This window comes from Rhinopithecus roxellana, chromosome 14, assembly GCF_007565055.1.
Source record: "Rhinopithecus roxellana isolate Shanxi Qingling chromosome 14, ASM756505v1, whole genome shotgun sequence".
Classification (NCBI taxonomy): domain Eukaryota; kingdom Metazoa; phylum Chordata; class Mammalia; order Primates; family Cercopithecidae; genus Rhinopithecus; species Rhinopithecus roxellana.
The window spans coordinates 87956577-87972935 of NC_044562.1; the positions used below are offsets into that span (position 1 = coordinate 87956577).

General features: G+C 40.5%; 1 protein-coding gene across 1 annotated transcript in view; it reads right to left on the reverse strand.

Moving 5' to 3' along the window:
- The window catches only part of ORC2 (origin recognition complex subunit 2), a 62039-nt gene that overhangs the window by 34615 nt on the left and 11065 nt on the right, over positions 1 to 16359 (reverse strand). Inside the window, exon 5 of the mRNA XM_030916342.1 lies at positions 6276 to 6365. Coding sequence (XP_030772202.1) covers positions 6276 to 6365 — 90 coding nt within the window. The remainder of the gene's footprint in view (positions 1 to 6275; positions 6366 to 16359) is intronic.

Sequence of the window (16359 nt, forward strand, 5' to 3'; positions counted from 1 at the left end):
ATGACTCAACATGTCTAATAAGCACCAGGCACAATGCCTAGTACAACTACCTATCACCCAGGAGTGCAGTGGTGTGATCATGGCTCACTGCAGCCTTGACCTCCTGGGCCCAAGCCATCCTCCCACCTCAAACTCCCAAATAGCTGGGACCACAGGGGTGCACCACCATGCCTATCTAATTTTTAAATTTTTGTAGAGACGGGGTCTTCCTATGTTGCTCAGGCTGGTCTCAAACTCCTGGCCTCAAGTGCTCCTCCCACCTCGGTCTCTCAAAGTGTTAAAATTACAAGCATGAGTCATCACGCCCAGCGGTGAACCACTATTTAACACATAACTTTTTGTTTAGTTATGACTCTGAATGGCAAAAAGTTACAGTGTTTCTTTACGTCAGGGGTCAGCAAGCTATAAGTCTATGGGCCAAACCCAGACTTTCCACTTGTTTTAAATACAGTTTTATTGGAACACAGCCACACCATCCATATGTATTGTTTGTGGCTGCTTTTCAGCTACAACAGCCAAGTTCAGTAGTCACAACAGAGACTGTCTAGCTCACAGAGCTGAAAATATTTACTGTCTGGCCCTTTACAGAAAAAGCTGGCTGACTTTTGCTCTGTATTAATCATCTACATGCACACTTTCAATGCATGTGTACAGTTTTTATCATTCTTTTCTTGCTCCTGTGTCATATTTGTTTTCGATGATATTAAATGAAATGTAATGGCATGGCTGTTGACTCTATTAATACAAAATTAGGCCTGAACATGGTGGCTCAAGCCTATAATCCCAGTACTTTGGGAGACGGAGGTGGGTGGATCGCTTGAGTCTAAGAGTTCGAGACCAGACTGGGCAACATGAAGAAACCCTGTCTCTACAAAAGAACAGAAAAATTAGCCAGGTGTGGTGGCGTGTGACTTTAGTCCAAGCTACTTGGGAAGCTGAGGTAGGAAGATCGCTTGAGCCCAGGACATGGAAGTTGCAGCGAGCCAAGATTACACCACACATTCCAGCCTGGGCAATACAGAGAGATCCTTTAAAAAAAATGATGTTATTTGTAGGTTTGTAAAAAAAAAAATAGGGCATACATTTTGTATCTTTATATTCATTATTCTAATAATTCATCTATATTGTATTTTACACAATAAACTGGTCTCTAATGATAGCTTTAGATCAGTCTGTTATCTGGTCCTATCTAACCAATCTATTTTCTTCTTTTTTTACAAAAGATATTTATTTTCTTTTACCTCGTTTATATTTATCTGCTCATCTGTTGATGAACATAGGTTGATTCCATATCCTGGGTATTGTGAAATAATACTGCAATGAACACGGGAGTGCAGATATCTCTTCGACATACTGATTTCATACCCTTTGGGTATATATCCAGTAGTGGGATTGCTGGATCTCAAACTATTTTTAATTTTCCCATTTATTTCTCCAGCCTGATTGAACTCCTCACTTTCTTCTCTACCTGGTAATTCTACTTTTGCTCTTTTGTTTACATTTATTTTCTTACCCTAGATACATTCTCTGTATTTTACAAAGCCTTCCTATGTAACCTATAGTCTTATTTCTAGCCCTATATCTTGGTTAGCCCAATTATATGAAAATCTTTTTCTTTTTTTAAATTTTTTTTATAGAGATAAGGTCTCACTATGTTGCGCAGGCTAGTCTCAAACTCCTGGGCTTAAGCAATCCTTTTGCCTTGTCCTCTCAAAGTGTTGGGATTATAGGCGTGAGCCACTATACCTGGTCAAAATAATCATTTATACTCAGAATAACATATGATTTTCTGGCAGATCATGTTATTTATTTAATATTAAGGCATTCTATTTTACTGATATATTTAGATGTAAACACAATTAGCAACAATACTTAATGAGTCAATGAAATTCATTAAAGAACATCGTAACTAAACATGGGTTGTAACTAAACAAAGATTTTAGAAGTCTGATCAGTCTGTCAAATTGTGTTCCTGAAATTTCATGGTCATAATAATAAAAACTAAATATCTATAAAACTATCTTCTCATGACTTTAAAATGTGTATTTGTTTCAGCTGTGATGACAGAAATGCACAGAATGAAGACAATATTCCAGTTTTATGCAGCGCTTACAAATACAACACATTATCATCTTTAAGTTATGAGCATGCTGATTCTCCAAATGGAGAACTACTACTTGATTACTCCTGTGAGTTCTATTTCACTTCACAATAATAATTCTCCTCTTTCTCCAGTGGTATTTCTTTGTCCTGCACCATTGTCCTAGGGTTTCATTTTGGTCTTGGTGTCTATTTTATCTTTCTTCTAATAATTACATCAGCATTTCTCTGGTTTCTCAGTGCTCCTATACAGGATTCAGTCATTTTTATAGATTTAAACAATCTTCACGTTCTGGGTTCAAGTGATTCTCCTGCCTCAGCCTCCCAGGTAGCCAGAATTACAGGTGCGCACCACCACATCCAGCTAATTTTTGTATTTTTAGTAGAGATGGGTTTCACCATGTGGGCCAGGCTGGTCTTGAACTCCTGATCTCAAGTGATCCACCTACCTCGGCCTCCCAAAGTGCTGGGATTATAGGAGTGAGCCACTGTGCCCAACCAAAAAAACTTAATTTCTTGAAGTAGATAAATATATACTAAGAAAGACATCAATTAATGTAAATTATTGTATGTACCATGTTATGTTCAAAATCAGAAATGTATTTAATGTTACACCTTTTAGAAAAACTAAACTGATTTTGGCAATTGATTAACTTATATTCAGAAATACAGGTTTTATAATTACTTCTCATATATTCCTCATCAGTGTCAACATTTAACATATTTCATTTTTACTTGACCCTGAATGTTTACATGTGTTATTGGCTACAGTGATTGAATAAAAACAAACCACTGAAGAAATATCCATAGGCGTTTTATACTTATACATTGTAAGCCCCCTTTTTCAACTATTAGATTTACCAGGTGGATAATTATTCTCTTGTTCCTGACTTTTTGGTATTTCCAAACCTTATATTTATATACCTTTATAATTTTCAAAGTACTTTCACATATATTATTTTCCTTCCTTACTGCTTTCAAAAATGATGACCCCCTCATACCACAAGATCGAAATACAGTGCCATCTGATTTTTTTGTTTGTTTTTGTTTTTTTGAGACAGGGTTTCACTCTGTCACCCAGGCTGGAGTGTAGTGGTATGATCGTGGCTCACTGTAACCTTGAACCCCTAGGCTCAAGTGATCCTCCTGCTTCAGCCTCCCAAGAAGCTGGGATTACAGGAATGCACCACCATGCCTGGCTAATTTTTAAATTTTCTGTAGACACAGGGTTTTGCTATGTTGCCCAGGCTGGTATTGAACTACTGACCTCAAGCTATCCTCCTGGCTTGGCCACCCAAAGTGCTGTGATTACAGGTGTGAGCTACCATGCCTGGCCTGAATCTTAAAATGACAGTTTAATTTTAAGGTTATAGTAATTTATTACAGCTTAGTTCTCTGCAAATCAGCAGTTGAAGTGTAATTGGTATAGTTGGTAACTCAAGTAAGAAAAATGTTAGAAGACCATTCCTAATAATTTTATGTAAGCATTTTTCTGTAATATAAACAACATTTTTCCATATACAGGGTAAAACTCTGTTTTTTGTTTTGTTTTGTTTTTTTTGTTTTTTTTTTTTTGAGATGGAGTCTTGCTCTGTCACCCAGGCTGGCATGTAGTAGCACAATCTCGGCTCACTGCAAGCTCTGCCTCCCAGGTTCAAGTGATTCTCCTGCCTCAGCTGCCTGGATAGCTGGGACTATAGGCACGCACCACCATGCCTGGCTAATTTTTTGTATTTTTAGTAGAGATGGGGTTTTACCATGTTGGCCAGGCTGGTCTCAAACTCTTGACCTCAAGGGATCTGCCTGCTTCCTGCCTCAGCCTCCCAAAGTGCTGGGATTGTCCAGCAAAACTCTTATTTAATCATTAATTCAGAATAGCTCTATGTGACTCTCACTTGTTACTTCAAAAAAGTTTGTGAAGAGACTAAGCTATGGCTGGGCACGGTGGCTCATGCCTGTAATCCCAGTATTTTGGGAGGTCGAGGCGGGTGGATCATTTGAGGTTGGGAGTTTGAGACCAACTTGGTCAACATGGTAAAACCCCTTCTCTACTAAAAATACAAAAAAATTGGGATTGGGTGCCAAGATGGCCGAACAGGAGCTCCCAGCGTGAGTGACACTGAAGACGGGTGATTTCTGCATTTCCAACTGAGGTACCGGGTTCATCTCACTGGGGCGTGTCGGACAGTCGGTGCAGGACAGTGGGTGCAGCCCAATGAGTGAGAGCAGAAGCAGGGCGAGGCATCGCCTTACCCGGGAAGCACAAGGGGGAAGGGAATTCCTTTCCCTAGCCAAGGGAAACTGTGACACACAACACCTGGAAAATCAGGTCACTCCCACCCTAATACTGCGCTTTACCAAGGGTCTTAGCAAATGGCACACCAGGAGATTGTATCCTGCGCCTGGCTCCGAGGGTCGCATGCCCACAGAGCCTCCCTCATTGCTAGCGCAGCAGTCTGAGATCTAACTGTAAGGTGGCAGCGAGGCCTGGGGAGGGGTGCCCGCCATTGCTGAGGCTTAAGTAGGTAAACAAAGGGGTCTGGAAGCTGGAACTCGGTGGAGCCCACCACAGCTCAAGGAGGCCTGCCTGCCTCTATACACTCCACCTCTGGGTTCAGGGCATAGCCAAACAAAAAGCAGCAGAAACCTCTGCAGATGTAAATGTCCCTGTCTGACAGCTTTGAAGAGAGTAGTGATTCTCCCTGCATGGAGTTTGAGATCTGAGAACGGACAGACTGCCTGCTCAAGTGGGTCCCTGACCCCCAAGTAGCCTAACTGGGAGACACCCCCTACTAGGGGCAGACTGACACCTCACACGCCTGGGTACACCTCTGAGACGAAGCATCCAGAGGAACAATCAGACAGCAACACTTGCTGTTCAGCAATGTTCACTCTTCTGCAGCCTCCGCTGCTGATACCCAGGCAAACAGGGTCTGGAGTGGACCCCAAGCAAACTCCAACAGACCTGCAGCTGAGGGTCCTGACTGATAGAAGGAAAACTAACAGACAGAAAGGACATCCACACCAAAACCCCATCTGTACGTCACCATCATCAAAGACCAAAGGTAGATAAAACCACAAAGATGGGGAAAAAGCAGTGCAGAAAAGCTGAAAATTCAAAAAATCAGAGCGCCTCTCCCCCTCCAAAGGAACGCAGCTACTTGCCAGCAACGGAACAAAGCTGGACGGAGAATGACTTTGACGAGTTGAGAGATGAAGGCTTCAGACGATCAAACTTCTCAGAGCTAAATGAGGAACTATGAACCCAGCACAAAGAAACTAAAAACCTTGAAAAAAGATATGACAAATGGATAACTGGAATAACCAATGCAGAGAAGTCCACAAATGACCTGATAGAGATGAAAACCATGACACGAGAACTACGTGACAAATGCACAAGCTTCAGTAACCAACTCGATCAACTGGAAGAAAGGGTATCAGTGATTGAAGATCAAATGAATGAAATGAAGTGAGAAGAGAAGTTTAGAGAAAAAAGAATAAAAAGAAATCAACAAAGCCTCCAAGAAATATGGATTATGTGAAAAGACCAAAAGCATTAGGAGATATACCTAATGTAAATGCCGAGTTAATGGGTGCAGCACACCAACATGGCACATGTACACATATGTAACAAACCTGCACGTTGTGCACATGTACCCTAGAACATAAAGTATAATTAAAAAAAAAAAAATACAAAAACATTAGCCAGGTGTGGTGACACACACCTGTAGTCTCAGCTACTCAGGAGGCTGAGGCAGGAGAATCACTTGAACATGGGAGGCGGAGGTTGCAGTGAGCCGAGACTGCACCACTGCACTCCAGCTTGGGCAACAGAGTGAGACTCCACCTTTAAAAAAAAAAAAAAGAAAGAAAGAAAAAGAAACTAAGCTACATATTTTGGAGAGAACTAAAGAAAAACAGACTGTGCTTATGCTACAAGAAGCTTATAATCTAGCTGAAAACAGAAGACATCTGAGCATGTAAAAAACCAAATGAACTTAATTGTGCTTAATATAACATCCTTCTTTTAGGGAATGTCTCATTATTCCCTAAACCATAGGGAATCTGTCTTCATTCCTATAGGAAATGCAGTAGTATGATAATCACGGGGAATGTGGTTAAATCTACCTTAGGAAAGATGAATAATAGTTACAGAAATCAGAAAAGCAACATACCTAATTTAGCCATCTTTTCAGAGTGTTTCCTATTCTGAAAAGAATAAACTTTATTTCCACCACCTGTAGCAGAGCCATTTTTCAATGATTCTGAAAGAAAAAATGCAACATACATTTAGGAAAAAAGAACAAAATTAACAGAAAAAAAAATTTTGACAAAAAACTAAAGATTTGTACCCCTTAACGCCTTGCATAAAGGTTTAACTATATTTATATATAAAATATTTAGAAATACATTGTAAAGAAAACAGGCTATGGAACTGTTTTTATAGGTTTTAATATGCTATTCAAAGATACACAGACATCTATGTAAAAATACAAAAACATGGCAAAACCCCAGATTAGAGGGATATGCATTCAATTCATAACAACAGTTGCCCCTGGGGAGGGAGGACTAAAGGGACTTTATTGGTTATATTTATTTTCTGAAGCAAAGATGAAAAGTACAATTGTTGAGGTTGAGATTTAAACAGCTGTTTTATGGTAGAAGCTTTCTTGGCCGGGCGCGGTGGCTCACACCTATAATCCCAGCACTTTGGGAGGCTGAGCCAGGTGACCACGAGGTCAGGAGATCGAGAGCATCCTGGCTAACACGGTGAAACCCCGTCTCTACTAAAAATACAAAAAAATCAGCCGGGCATGGGGGCACACACCTGCAGTCCCAGCTACTCAGGAGGCTGAGGCAGGAGAACTGCTTGAACCCAGGAGGCGGAGGTTGCAGTGAGCAGAGATTGTGCCACTGCACTCCAGCCTGGGTGATACAGCGAGACTCCAACTCAAAAAAAAAAAAAAAAAGCTTTCTTAACAGATGCTGACTTAACTGACATTCTTCAGTCTCCTCTTTAAATATCAACTGCTACCTACAACACAGTGAACATTCATTTCTAGTATCCTACTCCCCAACACAGTAATTTCCAACATGTGGCCTGAGGGTTGCTAGGATCCCTGAGGTCAAAATTACTTCTTAATAATACTAAGACATTAATTACCTTTTGATTCTCAATCAAGAGTGTACAGTGAGGTATGCCAGAGACAACATGATGTGATAACAAGTTATCATATTAACTAATGGAATGTGTGAAGCAGATAAGAAAATCCAGTTGCCTTCAATGAAGCCAGAAATTAAAAATATAAAACAATGCCCTCCTCATTACGTTTTTGAAACCGTTGTTTTTCATTTAAATACATGTGATGTATTGTCAATACTTAACGAATTTATTAGAAAATGTCAAACTTTCCAAAATGTGTGCTCATCCTCCTTATTGCTTAAGCTTTCCTAGTGATCTGTATTTCCACTAACACTTGGTTTTATCCAAATTCCTTAATCTTTGTCAAACAATGGGTATAAACTGAATCTCATGAAGAGAGGTGTCTTAATTTGTGTTTCCTTAATCATTACTGACATAGAACATTTTTTTACAGGTATCTTCTCAGAAAAATAACCTTCTTTACACTGTGGCTTGTCTTTACACTCTTTTTATGGTGTCATTTGAAGGAAAGTGCTGGTTTCTTATAAAATAGACTTTACACTAGTCTTTTTACTGTCGCCATAGTTTTGCATTTTCCAGAATGTCATATAGTTGGAATCATACAGTATGTAGCCTTTTCAGATTGGCTTCTTTCACTTAGTAACATACTTTTAAGGTCCTTTCATGTCTTCTTCATGGCTTGATAGCTTTTTTTTTTTTTTTTTTTGAGATGGAGTCTCGCTCTGTCGCCCAGGCTGGAGTGCAGTGGCGCGATCTCGGCTCACCGCAAGCTCCACCTCCTGGGTTCACGCCATTCTCCTGCCTCAGCCTCCCGAGTAGCTGGGACTGCAGGCGCCCGCCACCACGCCCAGCTAATTTTTTGTATTTTTAGTAGAGACGGGGTTTCACCGTGTTAGCCAGGATGGTCTTGATCTCCTGACCTCGTGATCTGCCGGCCTCGGCCTCCCAAAGTGCTGGGATTACAGGCGTGAGCCACCATGCCAGGCCGGCTTGATAGCTTTTTTATTTAAGTGCTGAATACTCCATGCTCAGGATGTGCCAGTTTGTTCATCCATTCATCTACTGAGTGACCTCTTTGTTGCTTCCAAGTTTTGGCCATTATGAATGAAATTGCTATAAAGGTCCACCTGCAGGTTTTTGTGTGGACATAAGTTTTCAACTCATTTGGGTAAATACTAAGGAGCATAACTGCTGGATTATATGGTTAGAGTATGTTGAGTTTTGTAAGCAGCAGCACAGCTGTTTTTCACGGGGCTGTACCATTTTGCATTAATTAGAGATAGATGAGTTCTTGTTGCTCCACATCCTAACCAGTATTTGGTGGTATTGGGGCTTTGGACTTTGGCTATTCTAATAGGTGTATAGTGGTATCTCATTTTGTTTAAATTTGCAATTCCCTAATGATATGATATTGAGCATATTTTCATATGCTTATTGGCCATCTGTTTATTTTCCTTGGTAATAAAGAATAAAAATAGTTGGCAAATACACATATGGTATCTGTTCAAATACCTATTTGCCTATTTTTAATTGTTTTCTTATTGCTGAATTTTAAGAACTCCTTGTATATTTTGGATTAAAAGTCCTTTATCAGACATGTCTTTTGCAACATTTTGTTCTAGTCTGTAGTCTTCTCATTTTCTTGAGAAACAATGAATGGTAATTAGTTGAATTTGTCAATCTTGTCTTTTGATTACATATTTTGTAAGGAAACTTTCTATAATCAAGACCAAAACCATATTCTATTTTCATCTAAAAGCATTTACAATTTGCTTTTCATGTTTAAATAATTAAGGTAATTAATCTGTTTATAAAGGGAGATAGAGGGTCTTTTTTTTTAAATGGGAATATACAATTGTCCCATCACCATTTACTGACCAGTTCATCGCTACCCCAGTGATCTGCAATGCTACTCCTATATCTAGTTTTCATATATGCACAAGTCTATTTAAGGAGAACTTGTTACTGCAATTATAGAACTACAACTAGAATATATAATTAGAATACAGAATGTATAACTATATATTTATATTATTTATTTTTTATTTATTATACTTTATGTTCTAGGGTACATGTGTACAACATGCAGGTTACACATGAATACATGTGCCATGTTGGTATGCTGCACCCATTAACTCATCATTTACATTAGGTGAATCTCCTAATGTTATCCCTCCCCACTCCCCACACCCCACAACAGGCCCCGGTGTGTGATGTTCCCCTTCCTGTGTCCAAGTGTTCTCATTGTTCAGTTCCCACCTATGAGTGAGAACATGCAGTGCTTGGTTTTCTGTTTTTGTGATAGTTTTTGAGAATGATGGTTTCCAGCTGCATCCATGTCCCTACAAAGGACATGAACTCATCCTTTTTTATGGCTACATAGTATTCCATGGTGTATATGTGCCACATTTTCTTAATCCAGTCTGTCATTGAGGGACATTTGGGTTGGTTCCAAGTCTTTGCTATTGTGAATAGTGCCTCAATAAATATAAGTGTGCATGTGTCTTTATAGCAGCATGATTTATAATCCTTTGGGTATATACCCAGTAATGGGATGGCTGGGTCAAATGGTATTTCTAGTTCTAGATCCTTGAGGAATCGCCACACTGTCTTCCACAATGGTTGAACTAGTTTACAGTCCCACCAACAGTGTAAAAGTGTTCCTATTTCTCCACATCCTCTCCAGCACCTGTTGTTTCCTGACTTTTTAATGATTGCCATTCTAACTGGTATGAGATGGTATCTCATTGTGGTTTTGATTTGCATTTCTCTGATAGCCAGTGATGATGAGCATTTTTAATGTGTCTGTTGGCTGCATAAATGTCTTCTTTTGAGAAGTGTCTGTTCATATTCTTTGCCCACTTTTTGATGGGGTTGGTTTCTTTCTTGTAAATTTGTTTGAGTTCTTTGTAGGTTCTGGATATTAGCCCTTTGTCAGATGAGTAGATAGCAAAAATTTTCTTCCATTCCGTAGGTTGCCTGTTCACTCTGATGGCAGTTACTTTTGCTGGGCAGAAGCTCTTTAATTAGATCCCATTTGTCAATTTTGGCTTTTGTTGCCACTGCTTTTGATGTTTTAGACATGAAGTCCTTGCTCATGCCTATGTCCTGAATGGTATTGCCTAGGTTTTCTTCAAGGGTTTTTATGATTTTAGGTCTAACATTTAAGGCTCTAATCCATTTTGAATTAATTTTTGTATAAGGTGTAACGAAGGGATCTCGTTTCAGCTTTCTACTTAAGGCTAGCTAGTTTTCCCAGCACCATTTATTAAATAGGGAATCCTTTCCCCATTTCTTGTTCTTGTCAAGTTTGTCAAAGATCAGATGGTTGTAGATGTGTGGTATTATTTCTGAGGGCTCTGTTCTGTTCCATTGGTCTATATCTCTGTTTTGGTACCAGTACCATATTACTGTAGCCTTGTAGTATAGTTTGAAGTCAGGTAGCGTGATGCCTCCAGCTTTGTTCTTTTGGCTTAGGATTGTCTTGGCAATGTGAGCTCTTTTTTGATTCCATATGAACTTTAAAGTAGTTTTTTCCAGTGAAGAAAGTCATTGGTAGCTTGATGGGGATGGCATTGAATCTATAAATTACCTTGGGCAGTACGGCCATTTTCACGACACTGATTCTTCCTATCCACGAGCATGGAATGTTCTTCCATTTGTTTGTGTCCTCTTTTATTTCACTGAGCAGTGGTTTGTAGTTCTCCTTGAAGAGGTCCTTCACATCCCTTGTAAGTTGGATTCCTAGGTATTTTATTTTCTTTGAAGCAATTGTGAATGAGAGTTCACTCATGATTTGGCTGTTTGTCTGTTATTGGTATATAAGAATGCTTCTGATTTTTGCACACTGATTTTGTATCCTGAGACTTCGCTGAAGTTGCTTATCAGCTTAAGGAGATTTTGGGCTGAGACAATGGGGTTTTCTCAATATACAATCATGTCATCTGCAAACAGGGACAATTTGACTTCATCTTTTCCTAACTGAATATCCCTTATTTCTTTCTCTTGCCTGATTGCCCTAGCCAGAACTTCCAACACTATGTTGAATAGGAGTGGTGAGAGAGGGCATCCCTGTCTTGTGCCAGTTTTCAAAGGGAATGCTTCCAGGTTTTGCCCATACAGTATGATATTGGCTGTGGGTTTGTCATAAATAACTCTTATTATTTTGAGATACATTCCATCAATACTGAATTTATTGAAAGATTTTAGCATGAAGGGCTGTTGAATTTTGTCAGAGGCCTTTTCTGCATCTATTGAGATAATCATGTGGATTGTCTTTGGTTCTGTTTATATGCTGGATTACGTGTATTGATTTGTGTATATTGAACCAGCCTTGCATCCCAGGGATGAAGCCCACTTAATCAAGGTGGTAAGCTTTTTGATGTGCTGTTGGATTCAGTTTGCCAGTATTTCATTGAGGATTTTTGCATCGATGTTTATCAGGGATATTGGTCTAAAATTCTCTTTTTTTGTTGTGTCTCTGCCAGGCTTTGGTATCAGGATGATGTTGGCCTCATGAAATGAGTTAGGAAGGATTCCTTCTTTTTCTATTGATTGGAATAGTTTCAGAAGGAATGGTACCAGCTCCTCTTTGTACCTCTGATAGAATTCAGCTGTGAATCCGTCTGGTCCTGGAGTTTTTTTGGTTGGTAGGCTCTTAATTATTGCCTCAGTTTCAAAGCCTGTTATTGGTCTATTCAGTGATTCAACTTCTTCCTGGTTTAATCTTGGGAGAGTGTATGTGTCCAGGAATTTATCCATTTCTTCTAGGTTTTCTAGTTTATTTGCAGAGAGGTGTTTATAGTATTCTCTGATGGTAGTTTTTATTTCTGTGGGGTTGGTGGTGATATCCCCTTTATCATTTTTTATTACATCTATTTGATTCTTTTCTATTTTCTTCTATATTAGTCTTGCTAGCGGTCTATCAATTTTGTTGATCTTTTCAAAAAACCAGCTCCTGGATTCATTGATTTTTTGAAGGGTTCTTTGTGTCTCTATCTCCTTCAGTTCTGCTCTAATCCTAGTTATTTCTCGCCTTCTGCTAGTTTTTGAATGTGTTTTCTCCTCCTTCTCTAGTTCTTTTAATTGTGATGTTAGGGTGTCAATTTTAGATCTTTCCTGCTTTCTCTTGTGGGCATTTAGTGCTATAAATTTCCCTCTACACACTACTTTAAATCTGTCCCAGAGATTCTGGTATGTTGTCTTTGTTCTCATTGGTTTCAAAGAACATCTTTATTTCTGCCTTCATTTCGTTATGTACCCAGTAGTCATTCAGGAGCAGGTTGTTCAGTTTCCATGTAGTTGAGTGGTTTTGACTGAGTTTCTTAATCCTGAGTTCTAGTTTGATTGCACTGTGGTCTGAGAGACAGTTTGTTATAATTTCTTTTCTTTTACATTTGCTGAGGAGTGCTTTACTTACAACTATGTGGTCAATTTTGGAATAAGTGCGACGTGGTTCTGAGAAGAATGTATATTCTGTTGATTTGGGGTGGAGGGTTCTGTAGATGTCTATTAGGTCTGCTTGGTGCAGAGCTGAGTTCAATTCCTGGATATCCTTGTTAACTTTCTGTCTCGTTGATCTGTCTAATGTTGACAGTGGGGTGTTAAAGTCTCCCATTATTATTGTATGGGAGTCTAAGTCTCTTTGTATGTATCTCAGGACTTGCTTTATGAATCTGGGTGCTCCTGTAATGGGTGCATATATATTTAGGTTAGCTCTTCCTGTTGAATTGATCCCTTTACAATTATGTAATGGCCTTCTTTGCCTCTTTTGATCTTTGTTTGTTTAAAATCTGTTTTATCAGAGACTAGGATTGCAACCCCTGCCTTTTTTTGTTTTCCATTTGCTTGGTAGATCTTCCTCCATCCCTTTATTTTGAGCCTATGTGTGTCTCTGCACGTGAGATGGGTCTCTGAATACAGCACACTGATGCGTCTTGTCTCTTTATCCAATTTGCCAGTCTGTGTCTTTTAATTGGAGCATTTAGCCCATTTACATTTAAGGTTAATATTGTTATGTGCGAACTCGATCCTGTCATTACGATGTTAGCTGGTTATTTTGTTCATTAGTTGATCTTCCTAGCATCGATGGTCTTTACATTTTGGCATGTTTTTGCAGTGGCTGGTACTGGTTGTTCCTTTCCATGTTTAGCGCTTCCTTCAGGAGCTCTTGTAGGGCAGGCCTGGTGGTGACAAAAATTTCTCAGCATTTGCTTGTCTGTAAAGGATTTTATGTCTCCTTCACTTATGAAACTTAGTTTGGCTGGATATGAATTTCTGGGTTGAAAATTCTTTAAGAACGTTGAATAGTGGCCCCTACTATCTTCTTTAAGGATGTTGAATAGTGGCCCCCACTCTCTTCTGGCTTGTAGAGTTTCTGCCAAGAGATCCGCTGTTAGTCTCATAGGCTTCCCTTTATGGGTAACCCGACCTTTCTCTCTGGCTGCCCTTATTTTTCCTTCATTTCAACTTTGGTGAATCTGACAATTATGTGTCTTGGAGTTGCTCTTCTCGAGGAATATTTTTGTGGCGTTCTCTGTATTTCCTGAATTTGAATGTTGGCCTGCCTTGCTAGGTTGGGGAAATTCTCCTGGATAATATCCTGCAGAATGTTTTCCCACTTGGTTCCATTCTCCCTGTCACTTTCAGAAACACCAATCAGAACTATATTTGGTCTTTTCACATAGTCCCATATTTCTTGGAGCCTTTGTTCGTTTTTTACTCTTTTTTCTCTAAACTTCTCTTCTCACTTCATTTCATTCATTTGATCTTCAATCACTGATACTCTTTCTTCCAGTTGATCAAATCGGTTACTGAAGCTTGTGCATTTGTCATGTAGTTCTCATGCCATGGTTTTCAGCTCTATCAGGTCATTTAAGGACTTCTCTACATTGGTTATTCTAGTTAGCCATTCGTCTAATCTTTTTTCAAGGTTTTTAGTTTCTTTGTGATGGGTTCAAACTTCCTCCTTTAGCTTGGAGAAATTTGATCGTCTGAAGCCTTCTTCTCTCAACTCGTTAAAGTCATTCTCCATCCAGCTTTGTTCCAGCTTTGTTCTGTTGCTGGCGAGGAGCTGCGTTCCTTTGGAGGGGGAGAGGCGCTCTGATTTTTTGAATTTTCAGCTTTTCTGCTCTGTTTTTTCCCCATCTTTGTGGTTTTATCTACCCTTGGTCTTTGATGATGGTGACGTACAGATGGGGTTTTGGTGTGGATGTCCTTTCTGTCTGTTAGTTTTCCTTCTAACAGTCAGGACCCTCAGCTGGAGGGTAGGAGTTTGCTGGAGGTCCACTCCAGATCCTGTTTGCCTTGGTATCCGCAGTGGAGGCTGCAGAAGAGTGAATATTGCTGAATAGCAAATGTTGCTGCCTGGTCGTTCCTCTGGAAGCTTCATCTCAGAGGGGTACCCGGCCATGTGAGGTGTGAGGTGTCAGTCTGCCCCTAGTAGGGAGTGTCTCCCAGTTAGGCTATTCAGGGGTCAGGGACCCACTTGAGCAGGCAGTCTGTCTGTTCTCAGATCTCAAACTCCATGCTGAGAGTACTACTACTCTCTTCAAAGCTGACAGACAGGGACATTTAAATCTGCAGAGGTTTCTGCTGCCTGTTGTTTGGCTATGCCTCGTCCCCAGAGGTGGACAGGCCTCCTTGAGCTGCGGTGGGCCCTACCCAGTCTGAGCTTCCCAGCTGCTTTGTTTACCTACTCAAGCCTCAGCAATGGCAGGTGCCCCTCCCCCAGCCTCGCTGCCGCCTTGCAGTTAGATCTCAGACTGCTGCGCTAGCAATGAGGGAGGCTCTGTGGGCGTGCGACCCTCGGAGCCAGGAGTGGGATATAATCTCCCAGTGTGTTGTTTGGTAAAGTGCAGTATTAGGGTGGGAGTGACCCGATTTTCCAGGAGTTGTGTCAGTTTCACTTGGCTAGGAAAGGGAATTCCCTTCCCCCTTGCACTTCCTGGGTGAGGCAATGTCTCACCTGGCTTCAGCTCTTGCTTGGTGGACTGCACCCACTGTTCTGCACCGACTGTTCGACATGACCCAGTGAGATGAACCTGGTACCTCAGTTGGAAATGCCACCTTCCTTATTATTTTTGAGACAGAGTCTCACTCTGTCACCCAGGCTGGAGTGCAATGGCACGATCTAGGCTCACTGCAAGCTCCGCCTCTCAGATTCATGCCATTCTCCTGCCTCAGTCTTCCGAGTAGCTGGGACCACAGGTGCCCACCACCACACCCAGCTAATTTTATTTTTGTATTTTTAGTAGAGACGGGGTTTCACTATGTTAGCCAGGATGGTCTCGATCTCCTAACCTCATGATCTGCCCACCTCGGCCTCCCAAAGTGCTGGGATTACAGGTATGAGTCACCACGCCGGGTCTATATAATTTATTTTTGTCTCTATGTCAAATATAGACAAAATATAAACTTGAAAAAGTTATTAACTAAAATGACTGGTTTTAAATAAGGTACGAATGCGAAACTGTAAAAGATTTAAGATAAAATTTGAGAAACATGAAAGCCTACTACACTCAGATAGCATTAAAAGTATCATTAAGTTGGGCCGGGCGCGGTGGCTCAAGCCTGTAATCCCAGCACTTTGGGAGGCCGAGTCGGGCGGATCACGAGGTCAGGAGATCGAGACCATCCTGGCTAACACGGTGAAACCCCGTCTCTACTAAAAACTACAAAAAACTAGCCGGGCGACGTGGCGGCGCCTGTAGTCCCAGCTACCCGGGAGGCTGAGACAGGAGAATGGCGTGAACCCAGGAGGCGGAGCTTGCAGTGAGCTGAGATCTGGCCACAGCACTCCAGCCTGGGTGACAGAGCGAGACTCCGTCTCAAAAAAAAAAAAAAAAAAAAAAAAAAAAAAAAAAAAAAAAAAAAAAAAAAAAGTATCATTAAGTTATCAGTTTACTGGAGGAAAATGAACTGGAAAATTCCAGTTGATGCATCATGGATATGCTATCTTAAAAATTGAAAAAAAAAAAAAAAAAGCAGGCTGGGCCTAATGGCTCACGCCTGCAATCTCAGCACTCTGGATAGGCCAAGGCTGGCAGATCACTTGAGCCCAGGAGTTTGAGACCAGCCTGGTCAACATAGTGAGA